General features: G+C 38.0%; 1 protein-coding gene across 2 annotated transcripts in view; it reads left to right on the top strand.

Annotated features, from left to right (window-relative positions):
• TMEM135 (transmembrane protein 135) overlaps positions 1-21,053 on the top strand; it is a 186,376-nt gene that overhangs the window by 25,419 nt on the left and 139,904 nt on the right. For both annotated transcript variants that reach the window (XM_074917568.1, XM_074917559.1), the window contains exon 4: positions 15,933-15,966. In XM_074917568.1, the coding sequence (XP_074773669.1) occupies positions 15,933-15,966 (34 nt within the window). The remainder of the gene's footprint in view (positions 1-15,932; positions 15,967-21,053) is intronic.

Raw genomic sequence — 21,053 nt, 5'->3', positions numbered from 1 at the left:
TAATATGCTAGTAATTTTGCTAATAAGTTTGCTAATGGCAAACTTCAGTTTGTTGGATGCTTGTTCAAAAAATACGGTATTAGTGAGTTTTAAGACATAGAACTAAAGCTTTAAGAAGGGACACAATTACAGTTTTAATGAAATTAATTGTCTTACTGCCTGGCTTCCCCACCCTCCCTACCTTCCCCTGCCCTTTGTAAGTAATTAAGCCAAAGAAAGTTTAACTACAGCCCCCTAAAAGTTCTGTGGCAGTTCTGAAGGGACCCTTCTGCCTTCTGGGATTGCCCCCTACTCCCCCCTTAGGCTGCATTAATGTTTACTTACTGGCTGTTAACATTATAGCGGCGCCTGTCTCGTCGCTACAGTTAAGACTGTGTCACTGATGGTATTATAAAACTTGAAATTTAGGGCTTTTATAATTTGGTTGTAAAATCTTGCTCTGGGCGACTATTTGCAACATGTTTTTAGTTGAAAACTTCGGGTGTTTTTCATCAAAAAAATTCAATGTACTGGGCTCTCAGGAAAATATTTAAAGCATGTGCATTTAAAAAGTGATACAGTCCATGTTCTAGAGAAGATCAGAACATCTCTATGTATACATATATTTAGTGTTCTTGGAAACAAATGTATTGCTATGCATTGCTTAGAAGTGGCAGAAACATTTGTGTAAGAACAGTGTGTAATTAGATTGTATGTATGTTGTCCTGATGAAACATTCCGTTGCTATTAGGGTCATTTGCTTGAGGTAGAATGCCATTAGTTTAAATACATTATAAAGGAAGAATATGGCAGCACAGTAATGATAAAAAGTATATGCTGTAAATACATACAGCATTTTTGTAAGTTTATTCATTCAAATAGAAATTTGTTGGTATATAATGCTGTATAGTAGTATAGTATGTTTAAACTTGAGGTGACAATTTCCTTTCTCAAAATGGTTATTCAGTTTGACATTGTATTTTTAGGGAAACCTATAAATCACCAGTATGGGGGGGTAGGTGATCAAAACAAGTCAAGAAAGTTTTAATACAGCAAGAGTTTTTGCAAGCTTTAGTCTTACTTGCTACAGGTAAGAAATTGAGAGCGTGAGTTACATTGAGGGAGGAATTTTTTTTTTTCTTTGGTATGTTTTAGTGAAAAATGGCTCAAGTTTGGGTCACTTACATGAGTATTTTGTGGTGTAATCTGGTAGAGAGCTAGCAGGGAAACAAATTATTTTGGAGTTTTACTCTAGAGTGATTATTCCTGTGAAACAGGGAGCCAAGTTGTAGAAGTTAATGGGAAGGCTTTTTGTTTCTAAACCCAAAGATGTTAAAATCCATTGCACTTCAGCAACTGCCTTGGTGAGAGCCAATGTTTGAGATTCGTGTTTTTATAGTAACAGTGTGAAAACATTTGAACATGTTTTGCTGCATGCTTTGAGGGCTGCTACTGCTATAGTCATGAGAGGGAGGGAAAACACTGATGGTTTCAGGTTGCCTGGGAGTGCAGGAGTTGATCTGAAAGGTGCTGTGATTGTGGGAACATTGTGAATGACAGGTAGCTCAGGACGGGTGGCTCTGAGGAGTGTTTTTCATGGGAAATAGCATCTTTTGTTGACTTTGGATCTTAGTGGGAGATCTAAGAGCTGGGAAATCTTGCTCAGCACAGGGTTAAAGTATTTCTAACCAGTGCTTTACAGTAATTTTTCTTTTTGAGAATGGGATCACCTGGCTCATGCTATGTCTGTCCTGACACACTCAGTCTCCAGTTTGGAAAAAAACCCCCATGTTATGGAGGCTCTCAAATAAGCAACCAACCACCAAAAATTAAAAAAATGAACTAGCTCTCCATAAATGACATATTCGAATGTCTGTGAGAGGAGAACAGAACAACTTTCTAGGGTTTAGCGACAACTCAAAACGCAGAACAAAGCCCCACTCCCTAGAGTTTAATGGCAACCCAAAATGCTCTAACACTCACCTGACAAGTGAGGGCTCTCAACCCCGAGGACCTGCTCCGGGCAGCGTCCCGACCCAAGGCCCCTCGAGGAGTTTCCTTGGGCAGCGTCCTGACCCCAGGGGAGAGTCCTCGAGCGCAGCTGCTGCTCCAGGGGACGAGCTCCCAATGGCTCCCCCAGGGGACTCCACTTACGCCCGGGCCCAATCTGACCTGTGGTCAATAGCGGCTGCCACTGGCCAAAGGCCCCAAATACTGTGAGGCCCTGAGAACAAAGGCAGCCCCGACCTGCCACCCCTCGGCAGCCAAGAAGCTCTGCTCTCACTGGGCGGGGGCACCTGCCACACCCCAATAGCCTGTTATTTTACACTAGGAAGATTAATGAATTGTGTAGGGTGTATCCCTGACAATCATAACTTTGTTGATATTTTCAAGGAGATTTCTGTTTTTCACTTACTATTTATGGTATTACATGTTAATTCTAGAAGTTGTTCCTGGAGTTGATTTAACTGTGTTTAGTTAAATCAATATTAATGAAGTCAAGAACCACCTTTTATAAACACAGGAGCAGGCAATTCCAGTGTGTCATAAGTGAAGTAAGTGGGGTAGAAGACCATCTTGGCTGAACAGGGGGCTCTTTGTGGTGCTCAAGTGTAAAAAGAAATCGTATGATCTCTGGAAGCAAGGTCAGGCTTTGCAGGAGGATTACAGAGCTGTGGTTTACTTCTTCAGGTACAAGACATGAAGGCCAAAAGCTCAGTTGGAGTTGAAAGTGGCCAGTGTTGTATCTTCCAATAGGAAGCACTTTTTTAAAGTATGTCAGTAGGAAGAGGAGGTCTAAAAAAATATTGGACTGATACTTGCTGAAGGTGGTCATCTCACTAATAGGGATGAAGGAAAGGTGGAGGCATTCAATGCCTTTTAAGGTCTGGTCTTTAATACTTACAGACCTTGGGCTGCCCAGTCCTCTGAGTTGGAGGAGCACGATTGTGGGAACAGTGACTTTCCATTTGTGGCATTGGAAATTGTTAGGGACCAGCTGTATCAGCTGAACGTTCGTAATTCTATGGGGCCTGATGGAATTTGCCTCAGAGTACTGGAGGAGCTGGCAGATATTACGGCAGGACCCCTCTCGATCATCTGTGAAAGGTCTTGGGAGTCTGAGGAGATCCCTGAAGCTGGCCTTTGTTATTCTAGTCTACAAGAGGGTGTGAGGGAAGATCCAGGGAACTACAGACCTGTTAGTCCAACCTCAGTTCCTGGAAAAATTATGGAGAAGATTATACTGGGTACTACTGAAAAGCATTTAAATAACAGTGAAGTCATCATGCAGAGTCAACACAGATTCACAAAGGGAAACTCTTCTTTAACTAATTTGATATCTTTTTATGACAAGGTCACCCACCTAGTGGATGAAGGGAAGGCTGTCATTTAAGATGTAGCCGGATTGTGAAGCAGTCTTGTGTAAAGGAAAAGCATGTTCTCTATGGGTCATAAAAAGATGCTGTGTTACTAGCAATATGTAAACTATGTGCTCCATCTGTAAAAGTAGCTTCAGTGTTAAATTTGCTGCATTTAAATGAACTGTGGAAACCGTTTTGTTCTCTATGCAGGAAAGATCCTCTCTCCCGTACTGTGCTCGTAATTATTCCTACAATCAGTCTATCCTTCACCTCCGTCCTTTACTCCTTGTGATTTTGTGTATGCATTTAAGATGTAGTTACAATCCTTATATTTCTGCATACCTTCTAAAACGAAGTGGTTACAGTCAACACTGACTTTTCTATCCACCTGAAATGCGTGTTTCTATTTCATAGCAGTCATCTCTTCCCAGTCAGTTGAGTGAATCACCATTATGTGTCTCAGTTACAAAGGCAGTCTAGATAACTGTCAAACTAGTTTTCATCCACTTCAGATGGTGAAGGTTTGGCAAGGTGAATCCTATAGTTATGAACAGAACAAGAAGAATCCTTGGGGATCAGTGATTCTAGTCCCATGCATTTATAGTCAGTCAACCCAGGTTATAAACTAATCAGGCTTCTGAAAAACTGTAACCATGTTTGCAGAAGTGTTTGTTAAACAAGCTTCAGGAATTTTCAGCTTTCAGCATTTGAGTGTTGGAAAAATTTGCTTCAGCTTGCTTGTGTGATTCTTGAAGTCTTGCACAAGGTGAAAGAGCAGAACAGCTACAGCTTTGTAGTTGACAGTCCATTTTCTGGGATAACACAGATAGACAGCATAAGAATACTGGAAGATCCCACGTAAAATAAATACCCGTGACTCTGGAGATGCTGGAGAATGTGTTGCAGACTTTTGGGTGGGTCTGTACAGACTGCTTTTATTTTCTCATAGTGTTGTTACAGTCAGGGTTGAGCTGGATCATGCAGGACTATTGGTTGTATTTGCTCAATGGTCTCCAGTTCCTTGGGTTTCAGGAGGATTTACCAGCTCAGGCACAGCACCAGCCGTGAGGTTACTTCATGAATAATAATATAAAGACATCACAGGCAGCACATGTTAAACTCTGGACTACCTCTGTCAGTTTGCATGAGCCAGCCTGGATGGACAAAGGGCAGTGCTAAGGTCACGCTACAAGCTCTGGTAGATACCAGGTGACTCTGGTAGTTAGCTCTTCCTGTGCTGCTCCATGAGTAATTGAGGGGATTATAGTTATTTTTAAAAAAATTTTCTAATAGATTGGCAAATCTATTTTTGAAATGTTCACTTTGCAGGCTGAAAACTAAGTATAAGTGATTTAGTAATCTGAGTATAATTTTGTATTCTGTTTTTCATCATTAACCCCAAAATCCCTGCAAAAACCCCTAGAAAACTTACAGTCCTGTTGAAATGCCTACAGATAAAATGTTAAAAACCAGACTGCTGCTGAACATTGGACTATTCTGCAAGTCTGACTTGGATTCAAATGGAACAAACAGTGGATAAATTACTCTGTTCTGTCTGCTCAGCACTAGCATCCAGGAGACACTCATTTGGACTTCCTTGGCTTAAGCAAACACTTAATACATCTTCTGTGTCTGAATGCTTGCGTGTAACATGCAGCTCCCAGAGGGGGAATAATAAATACTGTGCTAGCATAGAATAAACTTCAGATGCTGCCTAGGTGAGCTGGCTATAGTGCTGGCTGGTGTCGCGATGAAAAGCTTGACATTTACCTGGCAAGAAAATATCTGTGCCTACCATGCCTCTGATACAGTGGCTGAAAGTCTTCAAGGGAACTTTTCTGTGATATGTTCTCAAGTCTGCTCATACGATAAATTTTAGTTGGTGCAGATGAGAGGAGCTTAAATCTTTGTTTCTATATGAGCCACACCTATGAACCCTCTGTAAATGAAGTGACTCCTTCCTGCAGCCTCATTGCTTCTGCAGCAGGAAAAGTGTGGAGGTAGAAACCTGGCATGGTAATGATTTGCTATATTTAACCATGCAAGGGTTTTCTGTGGTTAAGATTGCAGCAGTGTACTGTGGTTTAACATCTTGCTTCCCCTTCCTGCCCTCTCCCCTCCACATCCCGGGACAGAAAATGACACGCTTTTATTTCCTTTAGTAAGTCCTGTGGATTGCATATTGGTTCTTGTAGTCAGATGACCTCCACTCCAGATTGAAACTTTCTGATAAAGTCAATGTGTGCTGTTAAAACCTTCTTCTAAAGATGGTCTGACTGAAAATCAGCAACAACAGAGTCCACGGCATTAAAGGCAAGCATAAAACAGGTGTCATGAATTTGGGCCAGTACCTGTCACTGCAATCCAGACTGCTCCAACTTTAGTGAAAGACTAAAACAGTATGGATTGTTTGGTAGTACAACGTCATTTTGTCTACGTGAAGGAATTTGTATGTGCTCTATCTTGATTCATCAATGATAAGTTTTTCCTTTTAAGCTCTTCTTCAATGTATGTTATTCATTCCTTGTTAGCCAATGGACTGAGTAACTAGCAAAAATGTTTTGATATCAGCTGTTGGCATTTTGGATCTTTGAGCTTAAAGCTAGAAAATAATAGGCTTGGACTCGACTTAGTAATAGCTTCTTTCTGTCTTTGGTAGGTGAAATGTCACGTTAACATCTGTCTGTAGTATCTGGCACAGTTCACCATTGAATACTGATGTCCTGCCAGAAATAGACTTCTCAGTCAGTAGGGTTGTGTTGGAATGACTCTCAGTCAAACTTATATGTCTTGCCTACCTTTCTAGAGAAGGTTTACATTGGCTTCTGGCATTGCTGTTCCTTGGGACCCCTTGTGTTCCAGGCCCTTGTGGATGTAAGGCACACTCTTAACAGCATTAATATATCTTCTGCGTGACTAATTCATAGTTCCTAACTAGATTTGAAACCTGCCTTTAATATGGTGTATTATGTTGTCATTGGGGTTCTAAAGGAGGAAAAAAAAAATGCAAGGGCATTGTATGTTGGCAAGTCTAACTCCATTCCCTACTTCTGCTGGAATAGCTGGTCTGCTGTTTCTGAATATAAGGGCATTTAGAAGTTAGTCGCACCATGTGAAAAACCTCAGTAAGCTTCTGTTTGAGTTAATTTGTCATGTTAGCTTTTTTTGCATATTTCAGGTATTTTGTAAACAGTGTAATCGGATCACAAATGTAATCATGAAAACATTGTGAGTCTAAAGAGAAAATTAGCTCTGAACATGCAAACAAAACAATAGCTACTAGTTTGACAGACTAGAAAAAGAGTGTTAAGTCTTTTGAAATAGATGAAAAACTGATGATTTGAGTTGTTTATCAAAAAATATTGTGGAATGGACTGTCTCAAACTGGGCACAGAATATGACTTGGGGAGGGAAAGGCAACTATTTCAAGGTGGTTCTTGGGAAGCCTCTGGAGCTGCTTCTCACCGAGCTGCTGTGGGCTGGGTTTGGGGTGTGCAGATAGGGTAGGGGTGAATGGCCCTTACCTGAGAAGGGCTGGAGGTGGAGGAGAACAGGTCAAATACTGGATGAATTTCCACTGGTGTTGGTCCAATCCCAGGCTGTCTGCTAGAGTACTAGCCTAATATGAGAATTTTTTTCCCCTTCTTCCTGCCCTCATTCCCAAAATACACTGAGCATATGCCAAGGCCAGTGAATGTTGCCCATCTCTGCAACTCCGAAATTTCTGTGCCCTGTCTTGCTCTTCTATCTAATTTTTATTAACGCTTCTGTCCATTGTGTCATCTTTTTCTGTGAAACAGTAGTGAGGTTGCCAGTAGAATATGTAGAAGGAACGACCTGCTGTTGGTAAGGATCCTTAAAGCAGTTTTGCTCAAAAAGAGGGTATTTACTTTTGTGCCCTACACACATACCTTCCAGACAAAGTGGCCAAGCAGCACGTCTATCCCGACTGAGAAGGTGCCCAGAAGGGAACAGAGTGTTTTCTTTTTGATTGACTGATCTGATTAAAATCAATTCTGCTACTACCAACAGCCCAAAGAAATTATTTTTTGGGGCCTTAATTAACCCTAGATAGGCCTTCTATACCAAGAATGTTAATAATTTAATAAAATCACTGGAAATCCTTATTTTCTTTTCCTGAGGTTTGATTAATTTGCTATTCTTCTGTTATCTACTAGTTAATCCTTTTATGAAACTAATAACCTTTTTGGAATCTGATTTTTATCTCTTCATGGAATCTTGTGAGGTTAAATCACGCTTTAATTAAGAGTTTTTTTCCCCTCTGTAGGTCAGTCTTTGTTTTGACTCTGTTGGCTCTGTAGACATCATGGAGAAACTGGGAGAGGAGAGAGAGGGAGTGAATGTTGAAAGAAAATAGATGTAAAACAGAGTATAAAACAGTTAAAAAATTAAACTAGATGTTTTCTTGTGTTGCACTAGCTGAAAACTCTGTAAGAATTATTGGTACTAATTTAATGGGAATGTAGATATATTTTCTTTTTGGCTTCTCTCCCTTTCCAGTTTTCTCATACCCTTTCTTTGGCATGTGTTCAAATCATAGAACATGTTGAGTTTATTTTCTTTCCTTTTAAGAACAACAAATTCTGAGTATTTGCAAGAAACCATTTTACTTAATATGTAATGTTAAGTCATGCAAGTATTACTGATTTGCCGTTTTGAGCAACTTCAATTTCCCCAACCTGTAAAGTGTCCTTTTCCTACTTTAAACAACCCAAAATTTTGAAATAGAAAACTTCTTTAAAAAAACAGTGGGTCATGGGTCCTTAAACTGTATATTTTTGACATGATGTTATTTGCCTGAACATTATCTTCGTGTGAAAGAGTTGCTACTGGTATTTGCTAAGCTCAAAAGTAATCATTTTCTTTTTTGAAAACTTATTGCTTGGGTCTGTTTTCATAATTTTTGGCATTATTTTGAAAGCTTATCTGTTCCTGCTGATTTTAAGTGAACTTTTGCACCAGGATTTTGCTGCTGGCCTCCAGCTGTCAGTAGGAAATTGGTGGGTGTGAGAGATTAACGATACCCTAAACATAATCTGTAGTATTTGTGTTATTACAGGGATGCAATCACAATTCCAGATCTATAGTTGGTTAGCTTGCGGTGTCAAGCTGCTGTAGAGCAGAAAAAAAGCCTTCTTCATTTTGACCTTTTTCTTTTCAGGGGAAACCTGTGATTTGTGTGTTTGATTTCATTCTGCAGGTTATAAAGTGGTGTGTTTTACAGTGTGTGGGGGGGAGGGAAGCTGGGGGGAGGAATTCTTCCTGTTTTTGCAGACCACAAATCCTGTCTGGGGAGCCATTACAAACTATTATGTTAGCTTCTTAGTTTATGTTCAGAGATTAAAGACAAAGTTAACTCTTTTTTTTTTTTTAAAGGACAAATGTTCTCAAATTTTACTGTATCAAGTCAGTACAGCATAAGTTATGCACTCTTTGCCTTTTTTTATGCTCCACTCCATATATACTTTTGAATCCACTGATTCCTTTGAAAGTAGTTTTATTTGTGATTTCTTTTACTTACAGAGAATCTGAAAAAGGATTATTTGTTAAAATAAGGTGATAACTTTCAGAATATGCAGCAGACTCAACTTGAATTTGTAGGAAATTTACAATTTTTTTTTCTTCCATAAATTCAGTGTGTTAAAGTCACATGTAGTTCAGATCTTGTCATAAGAAAGGGTAAGTTTGTCTTGTTTCATTATAGTACTTATTTATTCTCAGGTTTGTTGGTTTGACAACACTAAGAATTTTTGGAAAAGTGAATAGGGACACGATGTTTTGGACTAGGAACAAAGTTAGAAAGCTTTATAGCAAAGCTAAAACTATTCTTGTCTTAGCAGTGAGTTGGATATTTTTATTTTGTGTGGTTTTGCCCCCCATCTGTTTAAATGTATACTATATGTGTGGAGAAACATAACCCATTAGTGAGGCTGTTTAGTCAGAGAACATGTTATCTCAATTCCATGCCTAAAGATTTTTAACGTGTTGCTTTACCTGTCTTCAGGCTCCTTTTAGCCATCTTTACTACTGACTGCTGCTGTATGTTGGGTTACAAGAGCTCTAGCAGGGTATGGGACCTGGGTGTACTTGCCCCAGTGTGTACCTTGCCCGGTGGTGTGAAATTACCGGTTTGCTGTTACAGCTCACACCTAGAGCTATTCTCACCAAAAGACGTGCCTGTTTAGTCAATTTATGTGAATTTTGTACGTAGTGGTCATCATCTTACCGTAGTTATTTCCTGTTATTTCTGACTTGGTCACTTATTTCCCCTTTACTTTTGAGCAAGAAAAATGTGGTTATAAAAAACAAAAGACTGGTAAAAAAATGCAATTATAGTAGTTCAAATATGTTTAACTGCAGTGAATGTTTAGATTTCAGGATGTCTACTCAGAAAGGTTTGTGGTTTAACTGAAACAGGGCAATAGAGCAAACAATGCTCAAACTTCTTATTGCCAAAAGAAGTTCTTGATAAGAAAGTCACAGGGACTGGAGTGCTGCATATTAGACATATCAGATGGAGAGGGCAAGGCAAGACATATAACAGAAGGAGATAAATATTCAAAAGGAGGAATGAATATTGAGAGAAAAATAGCTTAAAAATGGCAGGCACCCATCTATCTTCTGTGGCTGTTTAAAGAGGGGTTTAATTTCTGTTGGAAATTTTCTTTGAGTGCTGCTGTGGTTGCAATAATTAATTTATGGTAAAATTGCCATGAGCATAAGTATGTTCTAAGGATTCATCCCACCTTCAGGCAAGGTTATTTTTTTGTTGTTGTTGCTTTTTTTTTAGCTTAGCAACAGCTCTATATTGAAGGAAAACCATAAATAAGGAGAGAGAACTGGCACTGAGTTTTGTAGGAAAAAACATCTTGGTTGTAGTTGAAAAATTGGTATTTTGTATGATTTGCTATTATTATGAAGTAAAAGCTCATGCTACTTGTGAAAGTAGTTATTCTTTGAATTTTATATCATGTCAACCTAAGCAAGAAAACAGTCTTTAGGAAACTGTTCCACAAACAGTATGTTGGAATGCAGATTTGTACAGTTGTCATTGCTTCTAGGGGCATGAATAGGATTTGTAACTCCACGTGTAAGGGGAATTGGACTTTGGCCTCAACCACATAAGTTTTCCAGAATTTACAGCACTTACAGAAAGTATAAATACCTTGCTCACAGGCAGATGGATTTAAAGTCTGAGTGGTACTCAGTGATTTCTTTCACTTTAAAATACTATTGATTAAACAAAGAATAGGCAATCTTTAATCTGTCTTTTATTGCCTGTATTTTCACTTTAAGTCCTTGAAGATGTGTTCTGAAAAACTGGAACAGTACCAGTGAAGAGCCACGAGTATGATTTAAAATCTTAGGTACATTGTGCAAAAACTGAAGGAGCTCAGTTTGTGTTTAAGAAATGGTATGTGGGTGACTTGGTTGGATTCTGTAGTGTTACAGTGGAGATGAAGATGTAACCAGTTTCAGTGACCAGACAGATTTTTGTCTATAGTAGGGTGCAAATTGCAGAGGTAAGTAGCATTAGAATAACTTACCAGTACTGGTTGTGGTGGCGTCGTTGGAAATACTTAAAGACAAATTTGATCTTTTCTTTAATGAATTAGCTACTTTAAAAAGTTTGTGTTTTATATTAGTTAGGAAGCCAAATTATTTATCTCTGTAATCTCTTCTGATTTTCTAGTACGTGGAAAAAAATATGCATGGTATTTTGAAAGTGCTTACAATTTTCTTTTTTTCTCCTGTAGAATGATAGAATTGTTCAGATGAACCTTGGGAAGTCACCTAGTGCAGCTTCCTGCTTGGAGCAGGACTAGTGCTGAGCTCAGACCAGTTCAGGGATTTGTCCGGTCAGCCCTGCAAACCTCTGAGGGCAGAGGTCTGACAACCCCCCTGGGTCCCTGTTCCAGTGCATGGCTGTCTTGATGGAGGAAATTATGTTTCCTCAGGTCAAGTCAAAATCTCCCCACCTGTGCTTGTGGTTGTCTCCACTGGCTGATCAATGCCTGTTTTGTATTGGGGACCAAAATCTGGTGCAGTACTCTGTGTGGTATAGTGAGTGCCAAGTAAAGGGGATTAATCATTTCCCTTGACCTCCTACCTACACTTCTGGTAATACAGCCCAGTACACTACTTGGCTTCCTTGCTATTTTTGTCCTATAGCTTTTTGGTTTTTTTAACAGTTATTTTAGACTGTTTTCCTCTGGGCAGTGCAATCACAGAAATATGTATGTGGCTTTCTGTTGAGGTTTATAGGCCATAGTTTAAGAGCTATCGCTGTTAGAATTTGGTCTGAACATTACCAAGTTTGTCTGAAAAACAAATTTTATCACAAATTTTATCAAGTGGAAATTTTCTTTGAGGAAGGTATAAATATCTTCTGGAAGCCCATGGTCTGTTTTAATTTAAACATTAAAAGTCGAATCCATGAGATTGGAATTTTTCAGCCACAGATGACATGACCTGTGCTCAGTAACTAAACTCTGATACATTGCCTGCTCAGTTCTCTGACAAGCATACAAGAAAATTCATGTGAAGGTGTGAACTGAGGGATAAAAAGGAGAAACAAAATGAAAAATATGCTAAACACTACTGCTCTTTGGTACTTGAATTAAAGGGTAATCAAAAAAATGTGATTGCTTTTGTGCAATCCTCCACTTCAGGTAAAAGATACCAGTCGTCTTAAGACTTTTGCAGAACAGTTTTTTTTTGTTGTTGTTGTTTTTTTTTTCTTTAATTTAACACAGCAGATGGGCAGGATGGACCAGGATGTGCCATCCCATCTCCTGTCCCACAGGTGCAGCTTTCTTGGATCCTGGTTTAGGTCCTTGTCCTAGTTCAGCCCTGGTCTGCCACTCATGAATTTTGCCCCTAGTTTGTGTTTTTAATTCCCAAATTAAAGATTGTGTATGTCATTAGAAATAGAGCAGAGTACAGGAGATACTGGCAGTTGAAGAGGTGAGAGGGAGGCTGTGGGAAGCCAAGATGAAGACCTTGATGTGAGCAGCTTCTAGAAGAAACTGTCATGAGATGGAGATGATGGAGGAGGAAGGGGCAGTAAGGATGGATGTGTACCTGCTTGGGCTCACCACAGTGACCTTGCCAGAACATCATTGCTGTAACTGCCTGCTTATGTTGGTGCTTCTGCGATTAACGTTCAACACCGGTTCGTGGACTTGGGGGGGTGAAATGTTAGCTGTTTATTAGTATCTTTAAACCTCCCCAGAGCAGGTGGTTAGACATGGCTGACTAATTATTTTTGTTGTTTAATTATTTCCTGCTCTTGTAATACCATTTCTCAATTATAGCCTTCTCTTATTTAGCAGCTGCAGTTTTAATACAGTCCTGGGTTGTACCAGTGACCCTTTTGCTTGGCCTTCCTCCATCTTTCTGTCCTGTTTTCCATCAGCTGTCATTGCTAGAAAATAGTGCAATGTTTCCTGAACTTCCACCCGCTTTTTTACAGTTGAGTTCAGGATTGGGTTAGGCTTGTTGGATCACATTTGCACAGGGCCAGCAAGAGTCCCTTTTTTCCTTTTTTTTTTTTTTTTTTTAAACATGGGGCCATTTATTTTTAAAACAGTCACAGATTTAATTTGGAGGAAAAAAGCTTTCTGCTTGGAGTTAGCCAGGGCCTTGTACAGCAGCAGATAGCGATGGGCTTGCCGCAGGCACTTTCAGATGATGTCATCTAGCAACTTGCTGTATATTCAGGTCCGGAAGTTACTTCCTTGTGTGCATTCATTGTCTGCACATTTTCCCTTCTCCTGCCCACCTACATCTCGCATTGGTCTTGTGGCAGCTGCACTGCAGCTTCTGATTTCTTTCCTTCCTCTTCTGTAGCCCCTTTTCCTTTCTTTGTCTTTGTGGTTGGCGAGTTGCATTTTATACTTAACCAAGAGGAACCACAATAAAAGCTAAAACTTTGTTAGACCAAATTCTGATTTTTTTTTTTTTTTTTTTACTACTAAAACAAAAAATTAAAAAAAAAAAAAATCAGTGAGAGACTAAAAGACCCTGTTTGCATGACATAGAGACTGAAGGACAGAATTCACCAAGTAAATTATGTGCACATACAATAGTCGTGCCGTGTTGTGCACACCATGTATGATACAATTGTGAATGCACATACTGTACTCTTAAAGCTGCATCTGCCACTCAGTAGTAAGGTAAGAGTATTACTGCAGGATATTGTTGAAGTTCTGATGTTTTCCAGAATACTCAAAATGTATTGAGTTAACATGTTAGCTCTCATGGGTAAATTTAATTCTGTGTTTCCAAGTATCTGAATGTTTGGATATTGATCCTAAACTTTTAATGCTATTACAGGGGTAAAAAAAAAAAAATTAATCCAAGAAACATGAAATAACCAGTATTTTTCCTCTGAGAACAAATTAAAATAAAATTTACAGTATACAGAACTCTATTGGCTGCCAATTTGGTAATCAGAAGAGTCGGAACACTGATATTATTTTATCATCTGAGCTGAAGGACTAGGTGTTTGTTTACAGATCAGCTTGACACTTGAATGAACCTGTTACATGAGGTGAATTTTCACCCCTTCCTGATCAGAAGGATCATGCAGTATTTTGATGCTTTATTACAAATTGTAGAGGTCTCTTTGCTTTAACAGTTACAGACCCTATTCCCTATATGTTGTCCTTCTGTTTCTTGTGTGTCTCATCCTCATCAAATCTTTAGATTCATGTTTTTTTTTCCTTAGGTTTCCATTGCTAGAGTCTTGTTCCTCATACCTGGCACAGAGTGGTACCAGGTGGAGAAGGTATGCAAAGAGCAGATTTTTAATGCTGCTTATTAAAAAAAAACCCACACCACAAAATCCAAATGGATTTTGCTAGTTAAAGTTTTGAACTTAACCCGAATTAGAATCTTTCCTGTGAATAGAGAGCAGCTTGTGGAACGTAGGATGGTGCATCATTGCTTCCTGCAAATTCAACTCAATGTGAAAGCACTAAATCTTCAAGTGGAGTATATGACTGTACCTGAGATGTCTGCTGTGATGAACCCTGATCTGGATACATAACTTGACAAAGTTCTAAACTATGGGGTCAGGAAATACTGAATAATTTTTTTTTTTTTTTCAGTTGGTTGAAGCCTGGGAACTATGCAACAGGAATTTCTGTGTTCCCTGCTACCTGTGATTTTGTTTTGCTTGCTTCTTCAACTGATGTGATAGCAAGATATGTTCAGTTAATATACCATTCTCTTAAGCATTCTATGAATGCTTGAAAACTTAGTCTCATGACAAGTGTTATGACAAAATGGAACATAAAAGCCTGGGTTGAAGCTTCTGTTATTCATGTAGTAGTAGTATAAAAAAAATCTTGAATGATATGGAAACAAAGGTGATATCAGGTTATAAACTTATTTCCATGTTGAGAAACTTTATTGGTTAAACATGTGGTGCCTTCTATGCTGTTTTCAAATTTTGTCTGTTACAGCGGTGGGGACAATAAGAAAAACTCAATACTACAAGGCTGACAGTAAAATCAAGAAATTAAGAACAGCAGTCCAGTAACAAATACTGAAACTGAGTTTTCCAACCTTTGGCCATAGTCTGTAAGCTGATCTTTGCAGAAGAGGAGGAAGGAATGAGGTCAAAGCAAATCTGCAATAGTAAGGTTTTCAGCTTTCTCACGGCCGAAGGTGACTTGCAAATGATATACAGAAAATAACTGTATTTTTTTCATCTGGACTCTACAATGACATCTAATACAGCCTGTTGTTACTGGAGCAGTTCATGTCTGCATAGCCAAGAGTTCAGTTCTGGTCTTGTGCTGCTGTAGCATCAGCAAAAGTGTGAGAGCATGAGCTCAAGTTTATACTTTTCTTATCTAAATAGCAGTGTGAGCTATGGGCTGTGACACAGGGACTGTCTCAGTCTATGTCTATAGAGACATAGATCTGAAAATACAGCAGGGGAAAAAAAAAAAAGAAAAAAAATCAGATAAAGGTTAGAAGAGAAAATGTTGGCAGCTGTGCCAGGACACTGTTGGCATTGTAACTCTCAACTAGAAAGGCAGGACATACTTGTTTGAGCCAGTATTTCTGCATCATTGATCTCAGCATAAAAAACTTTTCATGATTAAGTAGAAGGGCTAAAGGCACCTTGAGTTACATAGCACTGATCACAAAACAGAAGCTTACACCCAAGAATTATTCTGTAAATTCAAAATTTAATTTAGGCTTTGGCCACAGTTTGTATGCTTACATTACCAGTTAGTGTGTAGGCTTTTGTTTTGTGATGAGTGCTGTGTAATTCAAGGTGCTTTACACCTTGAAGGCTTCAGGACTCCTGCAGTAGCAAGTTGCTATATATAACTTGATTCATGTAATTCCTCACCACTTTGGATAGCGTGCTGTCAAGGTGCTATTTTTGGTTTCATATTTATTTTTTTATAGGGTGGTAATGATTCATCCTCCATCAGTAATCTGTGTTTTAAACTTTAATAAAAAAAATCTTAATGCTTATAGTGTTTTTCTTCAGTGTGCAAAAAAAATACGTAATTAATTCACTGATTTTATCATTTCTGTTTGCAGGAGAGGTCTCCTCACAATTTACATGGCCAATCAAGTAAGTAGTCCTTTTTTTCAAGAATAAAAGTAGGTAAGATCCATTGGAAATTTTTAAAACTGATGCTGAGGTTCCTTGCCTTTTTAATGCTTCCAGGATTTTTCTTTTTCTTTAAGAATTATGTGTTATTAGGTAAATAAATTATCTTAAGAGCAAATTGTGACTGTAGGTCTTTTAGAAGTAGCTGTAAAGCAGGGGCTGAAATTATTTCATTTTGCTGTGCTCAAAATTTCTTGTATCATAGTCTCAGGAAAATTCGTAGTTTTATATGTCCCCTCCATAGTAGAATGGCATCTGTTACTTTTAATACTCATTATTTTGCAGATGAGTCATCTAACACCATATACTTTAGCTATGTAATTGTTTCTCAAACTGCTATCAAATACCACACATGCAAACATTTTTACTATCTGGTTGTATAGATTTAATTTTTTTGGTGGCATATTCGTTATAATATTCAAATAAATAACAGCAGTGAATTTATCTAAATGACACATTGTACGTTAACTTTTTCTAAATATGGAATACTTCTGTTACGTGATCATACATCTTTAGAACTGATTTTATTATGCCAAAAGAATTATCTGGGTTTTTATAAAGTATTAGTTATGTAAAGAGTCATGGAAACTACAAAAAAAGGAAACAACCTAAGAGTTGTGTTCTGCACTACTGTGACAGTGTGCTGGGGCCTCAGTAGAATCGTGCAAGAGTAAAACTCTTTTGATAGTGAAAAGGTTAATGACTAGAAGTGATGAGACAAAAGCAGTGTATTGTAGTACAGATTAGGGTGGTAAAATCAGTACCTTCTCTTCATCCTTGTAAGGTCACTGTTGATGACTGCTGTAATTCTGAAGATTTGGGGGGGGGGCAGCTTTCGGTAGGAGGTGACATAATATATTTGCTAGCAGGTAAATATCCAGGAAACTCCTTACATGCATTTGCCAAACCTGTCACTGATTTCTCTCTCAAATTCTGGTGTTTAACAATCCATTTTAGGCAGAAATTGTTTCTTGGGTTATTCTGTATTCATAGACTGCCTGTCATTACAGACAGACTCATGAGTGGCGCTTACAGGCATCACAAGATAAGAAATTAATTTTTGCCATTAACTTTATTATTGTCAAGTACCTTCTTAACTTTTACAGCTGCTTGACTTGGATGGCTCGTACCCTATCCTTTACGATTCCTTTTCTTTATAAAGTTTTTTACATAATTTGAAAAAAAAACCCAAATTCCTTTTCTTGAAATTTAATTAATTAGATGTTCACACTCCCAGTAACACGTGGGAACAAGGTTAGATTCCTGCAAGGAAATCTTAACCTTGGAAAGTCTGAAATTGTCCTTGTATTCAGAAGAGCAACTGTGTACAAACTCATCGTTTAGGAAATACGGGTTATAAGGATGGTGGTAATTAGTTGGACATTTCATCATTCATTTGGATATTCTCTTCAGCATAAGGGTTCATTTTAGACACATATCTTTGGTGAACTCGGGGTTACCAGGGTTTGCTTTTTATACTGCCCTTGATCATTCATACTTATCTTGTTAGCAAGCTGTGTAATCATGTTAGATGTTTCCCTATTTGTTTTGCTTGTCTTTGGTTTAGAGCTTTATATGCTTTGATAAGATTCACTTATAAATTTACTAGACCTTTAAAACATTTATTTGTTGTCTTTAGATTGCACCACGCCCCTTTCTGAAAGCTGGCAAATTTTAACCATTATTGATGGCAGCTAGATTGTGAAATTACACTGCATTTCTTGCGTTCTGCAAAACTACTGTCAGGACCTATTCGGATATACGTTGAAATAAATGTATTCCTTTGTTTTGTTTCATGTTTTGCTAAACTGTTTTGCAGTCTGGTCAGTAATAATTGAGGCTTTTTGTGTGATTCTTCACGTGTGCCTTTACCTGGTTAGACAGACAGGAGGTAATTGCAATTAGGTTTATTGGTTACAATAAACAATTATCATGGTTGTTGCTGCAGTGAATCTTTATGGACATATTAGGGCTTTTAAATTAGAAATTTTTATTTCTATTGTCCTGTTGGCAGTGTGTGACAATTTGTCCTCAGAGATGAATTTACTTAGTGAAAAGGGGAAAGGTGTGTTAAAGTCTTTATGCATGGCTGCTGTTTCTCAGCTCCGTGGGTGAAATGCAGTAGAACATGAAAGGCAGAGAGCCTAAGGACTCTTGTTCTAAAGGTGACATTTTTATTGATTTCTAATCTGGAGCTACTAGAAACATATGAATAAGTGTCCTGACTAATTTTAAGTCAGTCAGTGATTATGGATTTATGTGAACCTGAACTCCCCAGTGGCATTTCCTTACTGCTTACACAATGAAATGACAGATTAAAAAGAAGCTATTTAGGTTATATATGCTCTATGGAAAAATCAAATAAAAATGCTTTCTTAAACTAGCTTTCTGCTAAACTGAAGCTATTCAACAGTGCACTTCAGGGCTTGAATTTATTTTTTTTTCTTTTTTATTTTTTTAAGATAAGAACTAGAAATAACTATAGGATTGAAGGGTCTGTAGTTTTAATTTTGATATGCAGGGTGTAAAATCAACTTCTGAGCTTCTCACTGGAAGACAGTCAAAGTTTTTAGAAGTAAATTAATATGCCTGAGCCCTAACATTGTTGAACATGTGGGTTTGGAAAATTTTAACTAGTTACAGTCTGGGACCTGATGTTTCTGTAATACCCTGGAGCAGAGCAGCAGTAGTCAGTGCCGTGGACCACACAGAAGCACAGAGCCTTTCAAGTTCTATTTTGGATTGCACATGTTAAAGAAATTTCTAGGATTGTAAGAGGTGCATTGGTAATGAACATATAAGATGATCCTTCATGGTTAATTTGAGATCAAAAGGAGCCCCAAGATTCCAACAAAAGGTGGAAAGTGAAATGTAATCTCTTCAGTTATTTTTATCTGGAAAAGTAGATGGCATTAATGACTGCCCATGAGTAAGACGTATAGCTCTTATATTTCAAATCAGTTATGGCATAAACTTCATTGTGAACAGCTCAGCAGTTGAGTTGTTGCTTTTATGTTGAAGCAACACAGGTTTTGGATTAGGAATTTTTTTTGTGTTGCTGACAAAACAAATGAATGCTACCTTCAGTATACAATATAGGAAGAGACAAGTCTGAACTATGGCCAATTTTATATAAAACTTTTGAGAAACAAAAATTTAGGAAAACTAATGTGTTATCATTGAAATCCTCCACCAAAAAGGCAGTTATTTTAGCATATGCTGAACTGCAAAATACATTTTTTTTTAAATCAGAAAAAAATGGAAGTTTCTTTATGTGCTGTGTTTGAAATTCAAACTATGCATTACTATATATCAAAGACTTTCTTCCTTTTGTACTGTGGCTTCTAATGTATGGTGTTGTACTTAGAAAACTGGAAATGTTAATATTAACAAGTTGCTCTTGAGGGTCATGGGTTAAATGATGTAAAGCTCAAGCATAAGATGAGGCAGCTGGATGCAGAAGACAGAGTGATGCTGTTGAGGACTGGTTCTGGAGTGTGATGGGAGAAAGAGGTGTAGGAATCTGGCCCAGACGTAGAGAGAGCACTAGGGAGTGGAAAGGCATAAATTTGAAAAATAAGACAAGCAAGATAGGAAGAAAAGGAGGCAGAGAAGTACAATCTAAAGATGAGAAATGAGAATTTATTGTGGCAAGAGACATGCAGGGACTGGAGCTGGGCTGATGTAATGGGAATTGGTTTGTGGGAGTGTTACAAGTATAATGAGTGGAAGAGAGATGAGAAAACATTGAGTCTATTCTAGTTAAAACAGTGAACAGATGATAAAGAAGATGTTAGGTTTGCGGGGAAAGGAAAGGGTGAATTTTATTGCAATTAGTATGAAGAGAAATTTAGTAAGATTCCAGAAAGAAGGAGAGAGAGAGAGAGGGTATTACTAAAGTCCTGGGCATGGGAGTTTGAGAAATTGTTGTTAGCAATTACATCTAGATAAGGTTTACACAGAAATACAAAGTATACATGTTTTCTTTATCACTGTGTTGATGTTAGGTCATCAGTGCATCTGCCATTTAAGGAGGAGATACTGTTTTAAAGTAAGAAATACACATCATTATTATGAAAGCAAAGTATGGGAGAGAGGGTGCATCTTCCCAGATGCAGTGCAATGTGCTGATCATACATTAAAGACTGGTGGTAATGAAGAGAAATGCTGAGAGGCCAGTCAAGTGTGTAAGAAGACTGCAACAAGGGAAGACCTTCAAAATTTTCTACATCCAAACTTGGGATGTTTCTTGGAAAACCTCTGAGAGCTGCTGTGACCTCACTCACTTTAACAGCCTGCTAATGAAGCTGAGAGCCTGCTTACCTTGCCGTTCCTTTCAGATGTACCAACTCCTTCCCTTCCTACTGCTACTTCAGAAATATTTTTTTCATTTGTATTTCAAGTCCAATTAAGAAATAGTTAAAGCTACCACAAAATGCTGTTCACATTAAACAAATACTGAACCAAACGAGTTGATCAAACACATTTGTGAGTGATACTCTAATAGAGAACAAATACAGCTGAGCACAAAGTTTCTTGCAATTTTAAAGTAGTCCAAGCAGTTTCACAGCTGATTTCTTTTTTTTTTTTTTTTTTTTTTTTCCCAGCTGCATAAATAGACTAAATCTGGGTTCATTTTGGCTGTATCTTTGTTTATTCCAACCAATCATTGTGAAGGTCACATGTAAGTTGTGCTCTTAAAACTTGAAATATTTGGTCTAGGAGCATGCAAAAATGCTGAAGCACAGACTTAAAAAGAAATCTCTTAGGATCTAATGGAAAAATGATTATCCAATCCTGTTCAGTCAGCTTTAATCCAGATATTTTTGTTTTTCTTATAGGAAGGAAGTCATAGTGATTCAAAATATCACTAAATCTTCATACTTTGCAATAATTTAAAAAAATCAAAGCCATTAACCTAATTTAAGATATATGTCACATGCAGACAGCAAAGTAGATACCAAGCTTGACAGAGATAAGGCACAGTATAAAACATGGTTCAAATGTTTGAGGCCAAGGGCCCTCCAACATCACTTTCCATATATACT

The sequence above is a fragment of the Athene noctua genome, chromosome 1 (assembly GCF_965140245.1).
Source record: "Athene noctua chromosome 1, bAthNoc1.hap1.1, whole genome shotgun sequence".
NCBI lineage: Eukaryota > Metazoa > Chordata > Aves > Strigiformes > Strigidae > Athene > Athene noctua.
The sequence above is the reverse complement of the archived record's forward strand: the minus strand, read 5'-3'. Positions and strand labels throughout refer to the sequence as shown.